Source organism: Halteromyces radiatus (assembly GCF_025201355.1).
Source record: "Halteromyces radiatus strain CBS 162.75 chromosome Unknown BX664scaffold_5, whole genome shotgun sequence".
In the NCBI taxonomy this organism is placed as follows: Eukaryota; Fungi; Mucoromycota; class Mucoromycetes; order Mucorales; family Cunninghamellaceae; genus Halteromyces; species Halteromyces radiatus.
Window position 1 is genome coordinate 1656222 of NW_026251691.1, and position 12690 is coordinate 1668911.

Here is a 12690-nt window from a genome sequence, read left to right on the forward strand (position 1 = left end):
TCATCTATACCATAACTAATGATACTAGTTCTTCTTTTTCTTCTTATTCTTCTTCTTGGATTTAGTTTTAGACATTCCATTTTCGTGTTGTTCCGCTTGTTCATCTTCTTCACTGTTGCTGCCATTGGGAGTTTCACTGGATTTTGTTTTTTCGTTGTTGCCCTTGTCATCATCGTAGTCGTCTTCTTCGTCATAGTTATCACCATCGTTGTAGTCATTCTCTGACGAAATAATATCTTTTCCACGTTGTAATATCAATTTTGCCCGTTTCAAAGTATCTGCTTCGTCGGTAACCGTCATGATCTTTTCAATAAAAGGTTGAATCTCTTGGAAGGTGGTTTTCCAAAATTGCGCCTTCTTACTGTCAGATGCTTCATCCACTACTTTTCAATATAGACATAAAAAAAAAATAATTAATCATTATTTCATTTCACTTTATTATTATTATTGCTTACCGTTTGAACTAAGATTATCTAAAGCACGAATAATGTGTCGTCGTATATCATCAGTAACATTAGCACTCTGTCCCATAGCCAAAAGAGTAGGTATCACATTGAACGAATCGTTGATCTGATTTTGTTCACCTTCTTCCATTGCAAGCATTTTATCTTTGTTTTCATCATAGAGAGCCAAGTTCGCTAGGCATCTTGCCACATGACGATGTATTTCCATATGACTTGGGAAGCTGGATGGTATATTACAGATATAGCGAACAAGTCGTGGTTGTGCCATAAGAATCAATTGGGATTCATCTTAAAAAAAAAAAAAAAAAAAAAAAGAAAATACTGGTTTGAGTAACGAGATTTCTTTTGTTCATTGTAAAACTTACTGTTGGTTGCAAAGTTAGCCTATCAATATAGAAAATAAAGGTGAGTCATTTTTCCTTTTTAGTCATCCTTGTCTATTACCAAAGCACAGCAAACATGGGAAACTGCGGCCGTGTAAGGAGCGTGATCTAGTGAACCAAAAGTCGTATCGTATCGTTTACTACCTTTTTGTTCATGCCAGGAATATAAATAATAGTCCAAATCGGATTTTCGTGTGTCTTTCATATCATCCAAACCAGAATCCAATTGAGGTAATACAACAAGTATTGATAACAATGCTCGTACTTTATCACCACCAAGAAGCACAGGTTTATATTTGTCTACATAAAAAAAAAAAACATAGTAAGCATCATATAATACATGGATCTGACAATGATTTATACCATTTCTTAACGATAGATATGCTACTGTCTTGGCAATATACTTTTTGACTTCATCATTATCAGATACAAGAGCAAGAGCCAAATTGTTTGTATTTCTTAATTGTTCGATCATACTAGGCTGATTTGATACTAGAAAGAAAGAATGAAAAAGGATTGAATTAAAAAAAGACAGATTTAAATATTCCTTTCTGATCTTTCGAATTTTACCTGTTGCACTGACGAAAGAAATAGATTTCGCTGCCAAACTTTGAATGATGAATCCACGTTCCTTCCATTGTTCTTGTGTAGTCACACCATGTTCCAAATCATCTAGTTGTTGTTGTTGTAGTTTTTCAGATAAATTATTCTCTTCATTCTTATCCATTCCTTTGATTGGTATATCCTTGATCTCATACAATGTCAAAGAGAAAAGAATATCTAAAATACCATCCGTAATGATTTCTTCTTGACTGAGAATCCCTATTCGATTAAGACAAAAAAAAAAAGTAGATTAGTTTCACTATATCCCTCCTATTTTTTTTTTTTTTTTTTGACATAACAAATTCTGATGATGAAGGAGTGATGAAGGGAGTTACCTGCTCTTGCCAATTGATAAAGGACATGTGTACAATTGATGATGATTTCCAAGTGAATAGTATATAAATTGATATCGTCTATCGAAGATTGTTTTATTGGTATAGGTGCTGATGAATGTGTATCGCTATTTGATGGTAATGATGATGAACTTATCGATGCAGTAGGTGGTAATTTTGTGTCATTCATATTTCGATCACAATGCATATAATACTGAAGGAGTTGTAATAAAGGAGGAAGTGCCCACTTTGTGATGATGACAGGTCGGATGGATTCTATAAATATATAAAATTAAGTTACAAAAGATAAACGATGATGATACTGGTATATTTACCTTTTTCAGCTAATATCGCCAAGTTTGTTGTAATAAGATGATGAATTTCTGTATTAGTAGAAGTCCTACAGAGCCATATGAGAGCATCAATACCACCATGAGCAACCATATTGTGAAGATCTTGTTCTATAAACAAGAAATCAAATAGTATGAGATATAATATAACCACTTTATATATTTTCATTCCTTACCATCATCCTTTTCTGTTAATTCTAGTAATCCTCTTGCACCATGAATCTGAAAAAAAAATATTATGATATAGTAAATTATAAAAATCATCCTGTCTTTCCTTTTGTATTTTACCTGAGTGGATAATCCATGGTCCTCATCAATAGCATAAGTGACAAGGTATGCTATTTCGAAACAACCATTACATACACGAACTGGTTTATTGCCATATCCTAGTTGAGGTAAAGGTACTTTTCTTGAAGAACAATCATGACAATAAATGTTCCCACTATGTCTCCCCGAAAAATAAGTAATGATTTAATATCCTTTCATATATTGACCATTCACAAAAATTTCCCTTCTGTTTTTCTTTTTCTTTACCAGTGACGACAATGATGCTAAAGACAATAAATATGTAAATGTCAAGATGATAAAGGTGATAAGTAAACAATCTTGAGAAAAGAATAAATTACACTTACTCTTCTTCGGAGATGACCAAAAGTAGAACCACAAGAGTTACAGCATGACACATCAATATCATTGACCCATATTGGACGAGGAAGTAAAAACGTTAAATGATCATCAATGGCTTGCATAATAAAAGTATAGTTGAAATGAGAATATTAATAATAAGAACAAAAAAAAAAAAAAGGGAAAAAAAAAAGAAATGAAACGAAAAAAAAAAAGTGAACAAACTTGCACTCTTCAGCATTTGAAACACCGGAGTCGCCTGATCTCTAGTTTGCATTGGTACAAAAAAAATCCAAGGGGACCCTATCAAATTGCTGCGAATGATCATCATAGTTTAACAGAAAACAAATAAGATGACTCTCTATGAGTAACTAGTTGCAGGAGTTGTTGGCACAGTAAGTTTTATGCTAACATTGCATACATGTCACGCAAACTTTTAAGAGATTCACAAGTATTATTGGAATTTGTACAGAGTATTTTGAAAGAAAAGGTCTACTATCATCAGCAACTTAATCATCCTTTGTTCGATATAAAACATAAAGTCCAAATGGATGATGATGTTTTCATTTCACTTATCTATTCCATTTTCACAATGTTTGCAAGTCATTCATTTTTGATATAAAGAAAAAAAAAGTTTTTCAAATAAGGAAATCGGCAAAAGAAAAATGATACGAAGGGAGTTTTTTTTTTTTTTTTTTTTTTTATTTTTATTATTATCAGTATTATTTTTATTGGAAGTGAAATACAAATATAAGAAATAGAAAGGAATACTAAACAAATATGTAAACTAAAGAGAGTAGGGGGAGGTAAGATAAAAAAAAAAAAAAAGGATGTATAATAAAAATAAATGTATAATGAAAAGAATGTCAAGTATATATAGATGATTGTATGTAAATATGTATGCATGTATGTATGAGAGAGAGAGAGAGATAGAAATATATATATATATTCTAAAATTCAAAGGTTTCGTGATGATAATCCCATTTTCTTTCTACAGCTTGATTGACCACGGTGGTCATAAATTGATCGGATCCACAGGTATGTACAAAAACACTTTTTTGTTCAGGGATGTTGTTCATACATTCATCAATCTTGGGTCGTTTACCATAAACTGTTTTGTCGAATCCAGCCAAATTTTCTTCACCAAGAGGTTCACGAGTTACATAGACGGATAAATCTAAAGTCAAGGGAGAGATTGCCACACTTGCACGTTCACGCCAATAATCGATTTGTTCCGCAAAAGCCTTGACTTCATCACTTGAGCGTACTACCCACACCAATTGGACATGATGAGTCATCACAGAAGCAATACCAGCACTACGACGTTCCACACAATCCTTGATCAAAGTCAATGCAGGAGTGATACCAATACCAGCAGCAAAACAACTCAACACATTGTAATCTTGATATTCCAAACGAGGACCATAGGGACCATCCACCTTGAAATGTAAGGCTTGATTCTGATCTGCATGATCAAGTAAATCACGAGTAAATCCACCAAGGGCTTTGATATGTAAAGAAGCCACCATATTCGATGAGGATGATGCAGCAGGAGCAGTAGCGCCACGTCGTCGCAATTGAGCAGTATCGATAGATGCTGTATCGCTGATATCTACTGTCTTGTCACTGTTTTGCTTCGCATTTTCAATATTGGTAGTAGGGTTCTTCTTTTCATCTGCAATAATAGTTTCATTAATTACAGAAGAATTAGATGAATTGATATAAGAGGATACACCACGAGAACCACGGAAGACTTCAGAGATTGTCATAGGATGCCAGTTCGCAAATTGCCATTTGCACCATGCTTTACCCTTCTTTGCCATAGCAACAAATACATATTGACCAGGATGATAATGAGATGCCAGACGGGAGTGATCAAATAAAACACGAACAATACCTTCTTGTTTTTCAGTCTTGGATACTGCAGGGTTGATTTGAATAGGAGTCACCGGAATATACCAAGATTGATAAGATCGCCAGGCTCGATCAGCTACCCATAAAATCACCACAGGCATAAAGTAAACAAAACACATGACTTCATGAATACAGGCAAAAATGATGGCTACAATGATTCCGATGATATGAGCATAATAAAAGAATTCAAAAAAGTGACGGCGAATATAACCAAAAGAAGTGACAAATAACAGGAGGAAACCAAGCATACAAATGGTACCAGATGTTTGTTCCAAATCATAAAATAGAGTATCAGCTACGATATAAGTCTTTTCATAACCATGCATCCTAATGAACAATAATAATGAATAATAATAATAAGATATTAAAATCGCCGCTGCTAGTTTAGTGTTATTTTTTTTATTTTTATTTTTTATTTGTATCCTTACATGCGCCAGACAAAATGAGGAATGAATTCTAATAAACCAATACGAGCCAACCAACGATGATAAGGAATCATTTGTTCAAAAGTAAAGCCAGACATGGAAGAAAGAAGAGAATTCCTAGAAGCCAACATAAAAACAAAACACCAATTCACCATACCAATAAAAGCCGCACGACGATCAAATAATCCGATAGATTCCAATTTGTATGTTGTAAAGGCATCGTTCCATTTGAAAGGAGCAAAAAAGATCCAGATCAGGTTAATGCAGATAAAGAGAAACACACCAATAATATGTTTGATCGCGATCATTTCTGTCACGTAAGGGATGGCCACTACACGGTCCAAAGGTCGTAACCATCGTTCCCAAGGTAATATAGGATCAAAAGTAGCTTTAGATGCAGACTGACTACCAGATTTTTGTTGCAGTTTCAATTGTTGTCTTCGATGTAAGTAAATTCGCCATCGGTTGAATTGGTGACCAAGACAATAAAGAGTAAACAGGCCCCACCAAAAGAATGCATAGCTATAGCCAGCTATATGGAAAGTTGTACTTGTCCTTAATTCCATAATCTAAACTTGAAAAGGAAAGAATAGGTAATGGATGACAAGAAAAACAAAAAAAAAAGGAGAAGAAGAAAAAAAAAAAGGAAAAGAAAAAGAAAGAAAAGGAAAAAAAAAAAAAAAAAAAAAAAAACTCCTCATATTTATACTAAAACAGAGGATTTCAAACTCTGACCAATAGCATTTGATCAGATTAAAAAAAATCTGATAAAACTAATTTTGATCACCCAGAAAAAAAATACCGCTTAACAATATGATTATCTTTTTTTTTTGTTATTACTGTAACCATTCTAATAGATAAGGATCATCACTCATTCGAATTATCATCATACTCGATCATAGATGATTCTTCACTTGCGTAAAAGATTCACGTTACATTAATAGGTTGACTAATAGGTGTGATCAACAGGAAAAAAAAAAAGATCAGAAGGATCTACATAAGCAACCTTTTTTTTTCCCATAGACGGTCACTTTTTTTTACAACTATTTGACAGTTCAATTGAGGCTGGAAATGAATAAACGGGATACTAAAGCGGTGTTTATTCATCATTAACTATCCCCTGATTGTTCCGTATAAAATGACTTCATTTTTTTTCTTTTATTGTTTTGTATCATCAAAGACCAAGAAAAAAGGAAAGGAAATAGAGAAAAGAGTAAGTATAAATATTGCCTTATCATCCTTCCTTTTTTTTTTTATTCTATTATGATCCGAAATCAAAAAGAAGTAACATGATAATTAGCCACGGTTGTTTTTTTTTTCCCGCAGATGATTAGGTTACTCAAGGCGGGGAGATATCTGTGTTCTCTGTTTGCACCTAGACTTGTTATGATAATAATGAAACTCAAAAAGTTGAACCCAACAACAAAAAACCTGTAAAAGATCAAAACCCCGAATCAAGATATAAGTGTATGACATGATAGAAATTGAAAATGAGTTTCATATATACATGATCTATTCAAACCACTCCTTTTTTTTTTTTTTTTTTGCTTATGCAATCTCCATATGACATAACAATAGGTTACAGGAATATGATGATCATGTAATCAAGTCAAAAACAGTCGTTCAAATCAAAAGGTATATATCAACTACAAATCTATAATACATCTTTCGTCTTTATTGACCTAATATTGATAAAAAAAAATATCATTTTCCCTTCTCACGTTTCTATAGCGGAGATTGCCGTCAAAAAAGTTTTGACCCGGATCTGATAACATCATTCTAGAGTCTAAAAAAAATATTGACTATCCTAAAGTGTGATTGGCCCCTTTCGTTTCTTGCCCTTGTTCTTCTTTTTCTTGTTTAAGTTTGATTTTTGATCGCCGGTTTCTTCTATTGATCGCTTTTTGTTGTGATTGGTGATAATAGTGGCAGATGTCGTACCAGTTGGTGATGATGATCGAACGAAACATGCCACAAAAAATCCATTCGTCAAATCTTCAGATGGTAAAGTACGTACCACACAGTTGGATTGATCTAAATAATAATAATAATAATAACGTCAATATAAATATATATATTCTCTATTTTTGGTCATATGGAAAGATTTTTGCAACACTATAGATAACAATTACCCAAGTAGTCCTTCATTTCTTCCGGGAATCCACGTCTTTCCCAAGTTGGTAACACTGAATCACGGGTGGCTAAGGTAAATTCCGGGTGCCTTGATAATATAGTTTCAACCACTTTTTCATTTTCTTGAGGATGAATCGAACAGGTAGAATAAACAATTCGTTTTGCATTTGGAACTAAGGTAAACAAGAGATAAAAAAAAAAAAGATCAATATCACTATTATCAGGAGGTAAGTACAAGAAAAACTTACATTTGAGAGCATGTTCGATGATAGATATCTGAAAGTCTGATAAATTTTGAAGTCGTTCCTCTTGTGTCGTGGTCGTTCCATCTGCATTTTTCTGTTCATCTAATATTCCAAAAAAAAAGTAGATAATCATCAGTCATATCATCAAAAATTTAACCATTGTTATTTATTTACCACTATCGTCATCTACCAAATGATCCAATCGACTGACTATACCAGAGCCTGAGCAAGATGGATCCAGAAGGAGATATTCCACTTTGTTGTACATAGGATCCGAAGGATCAGCATCTAAAAAGGAGCCATGAATAGCTTCAATATCTAGATGAAGCGAGGAAAAAAAAAAAACAGGGAGATGAGTACAGTCGATTATTTGAGTTTTACTTACTTCTACAACCAGCTTTTGTTGTGAGCTTCTTGAGAGTTTGAAGTCGACGTTGATCCAAGTCGAATGCCCAAATACGACCAGTATTCTTCATCAATGCAGAAAGATGAGATGTTTTGTTTCCAGGAGCTGCGCAGGCATCAATAGCATGTACATTAGTAGGTATTTGTGCTACATGAGCAGGGAAACAAGAAGCCTTATCCTAATTAAAGATCAAAAAAAAAGAAAAGAAAAAGAAATAATAAGTCGTCTACATCAATTTTTAAAAAAAGATATTGATTTGATTGTACCTGTAAGATGATTTCGCCAGCAACATATTTTGGGTGGATATGAAGGTCGGTCTTTGGAGGGAAAACAAGTAAATCCTTCAAGTGGGCATCTCTGCAAAAAGATTTGTGTCTAAAGTGATAATAGTGATCAATAAATAATATCAAATCAAACATATCCGTAATATCTGCCTACCCTAAACTTCGTAAATCCTTTGGTGTATCTACATAGGTATATCCTTCCTTTTCAAATGCTTTGATCATGTTTTCTACAGTGGATTTATGTTCATTCACTCGAACATATCTAGGAATATGTACTATTTGTAGATACAAAAAAAAAGAAAGAATGATCGCATCATTAGAAAAATCCCTTACTTGTATATATCTCTTCTTACCTGCATCTTTTGATTTTTGACTGAGTAGATCTATATTCGAGTTTGCACCTTTCTTGATCTTGATCTTGACAAGTTCTGCTTTGAGTCTTGCTTGATGTCGAGTAATACATTGTTTAAGTGGTGCTTGGCTATTAACAGGAATACCGCGTTTACTGAATAATAGATCATGGATCAAAACAAGAGCAAGAGAACGTTTTAACTATAAAACCAAATCTACATTAGTCCCTGTCACTTCTTTTTTTTATTCAATTACCTTCTTTTCAATAACACATATATTCGTTGTATCGATAATTTCATTCAAAATGTGTTTATCTAGTTTAAAAGTAAAGAAAGAGTTTATACGAATATAAAATAATAAAAAGGATCGATCTACTTTTACATACTTACATTTTAAGGTCTCACATACAAGAGCATACATTTTCTTCTTATCCTTGACCTTTGGATCACCAAGAACTAGACCTTTGATAGTGCCTTCATGTCGACCAAGTTTATCAATGATTTGACCTGCGTGTTGATAAAAGTTCATTAAAGATATTTGATCGCGAAAGAAAGAAAAGCAAGTTTTGCCTTTTTTGATGATGAGCAAAAAAAAAAAAAAAAAAAAAGGCCAAATCTTCTCTTTTCGTACACCGCTCACTGAAGGCCTCAAGGAAGAAAAGGAGACTGTGACTTTTGACTCTGGCCATCGGCATTTCAGGCAAAAGAGAGAGAAAGAGAAAAAAAAATCTATTCCAACTTTTTATTCTTTCTCTAATCTCTTATTCATACCATATATAATGTCAGCTGTAAGACAAAAAAGAAAAAGCATATATATTTATATTTAAACTGAATTTACATCATTTTACATAGTTCGTCCCTGTGAATCCCAAGCCTTTCTTGAATGATCTTACTGGCAAAGCTGTCGTTGTCAAGTTGAAATGGGGTGGTGAATACAAAGGTTACCTCACTTCTGTAGATGCTTATATGAACTTGCAGGTAAATTTAAAAAATGAATCATATACATGTTTTCTTTTGATTGAAGGATTCCTATATTTTTCCTAATTTCCAACATTTACTTTCTACACAATAGCTCCAAAATACAGAAGAATTCCAAGAAGGTGTCAGTGTTGGTGTTCTTGGTGAAGTTTTGATTAGGTAGGTTAAGAAAGAGATCATGTTATCATTAGAATATTTTATATCTCTTACCTAATATATATATATATTTATTTATATACATGCTTTATGTATTATAGATGCAATAACGTACTTTATATTCGTGGTGCCGAAGAAGATACGGAAATGAATTAATTTATATATATATATTTTACTATCGATGTATACATATTCAAATAAAAATCAAAATCATCATATTATTTTGATTATTACTCTTACTTGTGTCATTTTATTACTACAATTATCTATAACGATACTGGATTGCGAAAGGTTGGAGAAAAACATAGTGGAAATTTTTGACACTTTGGAATCATCATATCATAACCCGTCATCCATTACTCATACCCCGTCATCTCGTGTTCCTGATCATCAATTATCATCAATTATCATAAAATAAAAAGTTAGTGTTCAAAATACGTTTTGTGCTAGGAGGTAGTCAGATGTCTAATGCTGATACATATATTGTAGAACGAGAAACTAAGAAGAGCCATGATGCTTGTAATTCAATCTAGCTATTTCATAAGATATCCACCAATTATCTATCATTAGAAAGTAATTTTCTAGTTTGCTTTTTTTTTAAATAATAATAATAATAATAATAATAATAATAATAATAATTTAATTCATCATCATTATTACCAAAATAAATAAAGATTTGCTGCTTCAGTTAAGAAAATAGAAGAAGTGGTAGATAAGAAAGGGAAAAGGACTCAATGGATGATGAAAGATTAAACCTGAGAATATTTGAAATGACGATAATGCCAATGATGATACTGAAAAAAGATGATTATAATTTATTGAAGAGGAATATATGATGTAAACGCTAACTACGATTAACATTCACCTGATCTAATAATAAATTTTTGATTTTATTTATATATAAAAAATAGTCTAATAAAATATATATATATATATATATATATATATAATTAAGGCGAGGGATTCAATCTAATATCTAAAAGGCTCTATGGATCATCATCGGTTTAGCTTTTCATTTCTTCCACCATCACCCTATTAAATGCTTCTGGATCATCGATATACATATGGTGACCGCCTGGTGTTCTGATAACTTTGGTACTAACTTGCATCTTCTTGCTTGCTTCTTCAGCCGCCTGGTAGTCCATCCAGTCTATTTTATGTAAATACAAAAAACAAATATGTTATTCACAACCTAATCATTATCCTCCAACCCGATTTCCCTTCCTTTTTCTTAAATAATCATCATGTTTTACCTTGAGTTCCATATATAAATACTGCAGGCACTTTGAGTTTAGCTAAACGGTGGAACAGTGGTTTTCGTGCATAGGCACCAGGAGACAATATAGCTGCAAGAGCATACTCGCCTGATCCAGTACTTGATGTAATTTGATATCTAAGGGAGAGGGAATGACACATAAGCAACTTATTATCCATCTTTTTTTTTTTAACTTACATATAGTCATACAAATCATGTTGCTCCTCTGTTGTCAAATGGGCAAAGCGTCTTGAAGTGTAAGTATTGACCAAACTATTTGAGTAGAAGAAGAAAATAATAACAACAATAATATTGAGATTATAAGCAAAAGGTTGAACATCAACAATGATTGAATTTTTTTTTTTTACCTTGCACCGAAAGGACCTATCATTCTAACAATACTCATTGGAGTGATATTATGATCCCATAGATATCGAGCCCAAGAAGGAATACGGCGTGTAGGTCGAGTTGTTGTTGGAGGTTGTTGACCAGCAGATTCAGCAGCTTCAGCTTGCATACTTGCACCTAATTCTTCGGCTTCATTTTCTAAAAGTTCTTGAGGGGTTTTATCCGGAGGTTCTTGAGATATCAGGTCTTTTGGAGGTTCAGATACACCAGCTATTTTAAAAGTAAAGTTATATATGTTATTCAAAAATAAAAAATAATATTATTTACCTGGTGATACTAATATTAGTTTTTCAACACGTTCAGGATATTTCAAAGAATAACAAGTAGCAAAGTATCCACCTAAAGAATGACCCATCAAAGTCATCTTTTCAAGACCAACAGATTTTCGCCATTCTTCTAATGATTGTACAAAATGTGTTTCCACCTATAAAATCAAAAAAGTAAGTATCCACTTTTTTTTTTTTCTATTCTTCCTTTACCTCTTCCACGATATCATCCCATGTCTGTTTTGATTTCTTAGTGATTGTCCATTTTGGTCTTGAACTTCGTCCCATGCCAAGCCAATCTATAGAGTTTAGCATAAATAGAAAAAAGATAGTTTAAATCAACATTCATATATCATCATCCTTTTTTTTAATTTACCAATAGCATAAAGATTCCATCCTGGGACTTGTCCTAATGCAAAAAAGTTTCTAAACAAGAAAAATATATATATAAATATCTCTAAATAAAGGATTACTCGTTTTTTTTTTTTTGAAAATTTAATTAAATTTACTTGTAGAAGAAACCGAGGCCAGCACCATATCCATGACATATCACGAGATTTTGAGTATTCTTGCCATGAGCAGCTACATTGTTCTTATCAGTATGGTCCCAAGTAGTATTGTAATCCCAAACCAAAGGACTTGTAATGGAAGTACTGTTCAAGAGTGGAGTCAAAATGAATGTGTTTACATAACCAGCATCACCAACAGGCACTTGAACAGAACGACCTTTCAGTGGTTGATAAGCCGGTAAAGATGGAAGACGTGGTACCATACGTTGTAATAATCTTGCTTCAGCATGACCAGCCGAAGTAGCAGATCGTTGCCACCAGTTCTTTAAAAAATTAAGTCGAGTGGTTGGAGGAATAACGGCAGGCAATGTGGGAAAGAGTGACAGATGAGAAGACGGATCAATGTCAGCCGTTGTACTATGAGACATGTAAAGAAGTTGAAAGTAAAAGAGATGAAGAAAAAAAGGAAAGAAAGACAAGAAGATAAGAAATAAAAAATATATAGACAAAAAAGAAAAAGGAAAAAAAAAAAAGCGGATAAATATTATCCCCAGCATTTTTTTTCCTTTCTATTGGGTATGTTGAGATCCCGATTGCCTTTTTTG

General features: G+C 32.9%; 5 protein-coding genes across 5 annotated transcripts; 1 reads left to right on the forward strand and 4 right to left on the reverse strand.

The window, feature by feature from the left end:
• Window positions 1–24: 24 nt before the first annotated feature.
• BX664DRAFT_264555 (armadillo-type protein) lies at window positions 25–2226 on the reverse strand (the record flags this gene model as incomplete). The annotated part of the gene is made up of 9 exons (XM_051540822.1): window positions 25–136; window positions 227–383; window positions 456–752; window positions 830–848; window positions 909–1147; window positions 1211–1339; window positions 1418–1669; window positions 1786–2058; window positions 2118–2226. The coding sequence occupies 9 exons, from the start codon at window positions 2224–2226 to the stop codon at window positions 25–27; spliced, it is 1587 nt and encodes a 528-aa protein (XP_051399270.1).
• A 1358-nt stretch (window positions 2227–3584) lies between these two features.
• On the reverse strand, window positions 3585–5706 carry BX664DRAFT_336296 (ferric reductase like transmembrane component-domain-containing protein). The gene is made up of 2 exons (XM_051546058.1): window positions 5099–5706; window positions 3585–4997 (listed from the first exon to the last, which is right to left on the reverse strand). The coding sequence occupies exons 1-2, from the start codon at window positions 5659–5661 to the stop codon at window positions 3707–3709; spliced, it is 1854 nt and encodes a 617-aa protein (XP_051399271.1). The 5' UTR covers window positions 5662–5706; the 3' UTR covers window positions 3585–3706.
• A 1031-nt stretch (window positions 5707–6737) lies between these two features.
• BX664DRAFT_387004 (S-adenosyl-L-methionine-dependent methyltransferase) lies at window positions 6738–9082 on the reverse strand. Its single transcript, XM_051549358.1, has 10 exons — window positions 8904–9082; window positions 8770–8828; window positions 8517–8715; window positions 8318–8438; window positions 8146–8254; window positions 7859–8057; window positions 7648–7791; window positions 7477–7575; window positions 7228–7401; window positions 6738–7129 (listed from the first exon to the last, which is right to left on the reverse strand). Exons 1-10 carry the CDS (start codon window positions 9040–9042, stop codon window positions 6903–6905), a joined length of 1470 nt encoding a protein of 489 aa, XP_051399272.1. The 5' UTR covers window positions 9043–9082; the 3' UTR covers window positions 6738–6902.
• A 184-nt stretch (window positions 9083–9266) lies between these two features.
• On the forward strand, window positions 9267–10117 carry BX664DRAFT_336298 (uncharacterized protein). Its single transcript, XM_051546059.1, has 4 exons — window positions 9267–9301; window positions 9366–9491; window positions 9586–9650; window positions 9749–10117. The coding sequence occupies exons 1-4, from the start codon at window positions 9293–9295 to the stop codon at window positions 9801–9803; spliced, it is 255 nt and encodes an 84-aa protein (XP_051399273.1). The 5' UTR covers window positions 9267–9292; the 3' UTR covers window positions 9804–10117.
• Window positions 10118–10573: 456 nt separating this feature from the next.
• Window positions 10574–12581, reverse strand: BX664DRAFT_336318 (Alpha/Beta hydrolase protein). The gene is made up of 8 exons (XM_051546060.1): window positions 12086–12581; window positions 11953–12002; window positions 11790–11875; window positions 11578–11734; window positions 11271–11520; window positions 11101–11175; window positions 10901–11040; window positions 10574–10797 (listed from the first exon to the last, which is right to left on the reverse strand). The coding sequence occupies exons 1-8, from the start codon at window positions 12511–12513 to the stop codon at window positions 10652–10654; spliced, it is 1332 nt and encodes a 443-aa protein (XP_051399274.1). The 5' UTR covers window positions 12514–12581; the 3' UTR covers window positions 10574–10651.
• Window positions 12582–12690: the final 109 nt, after the last annotated feature.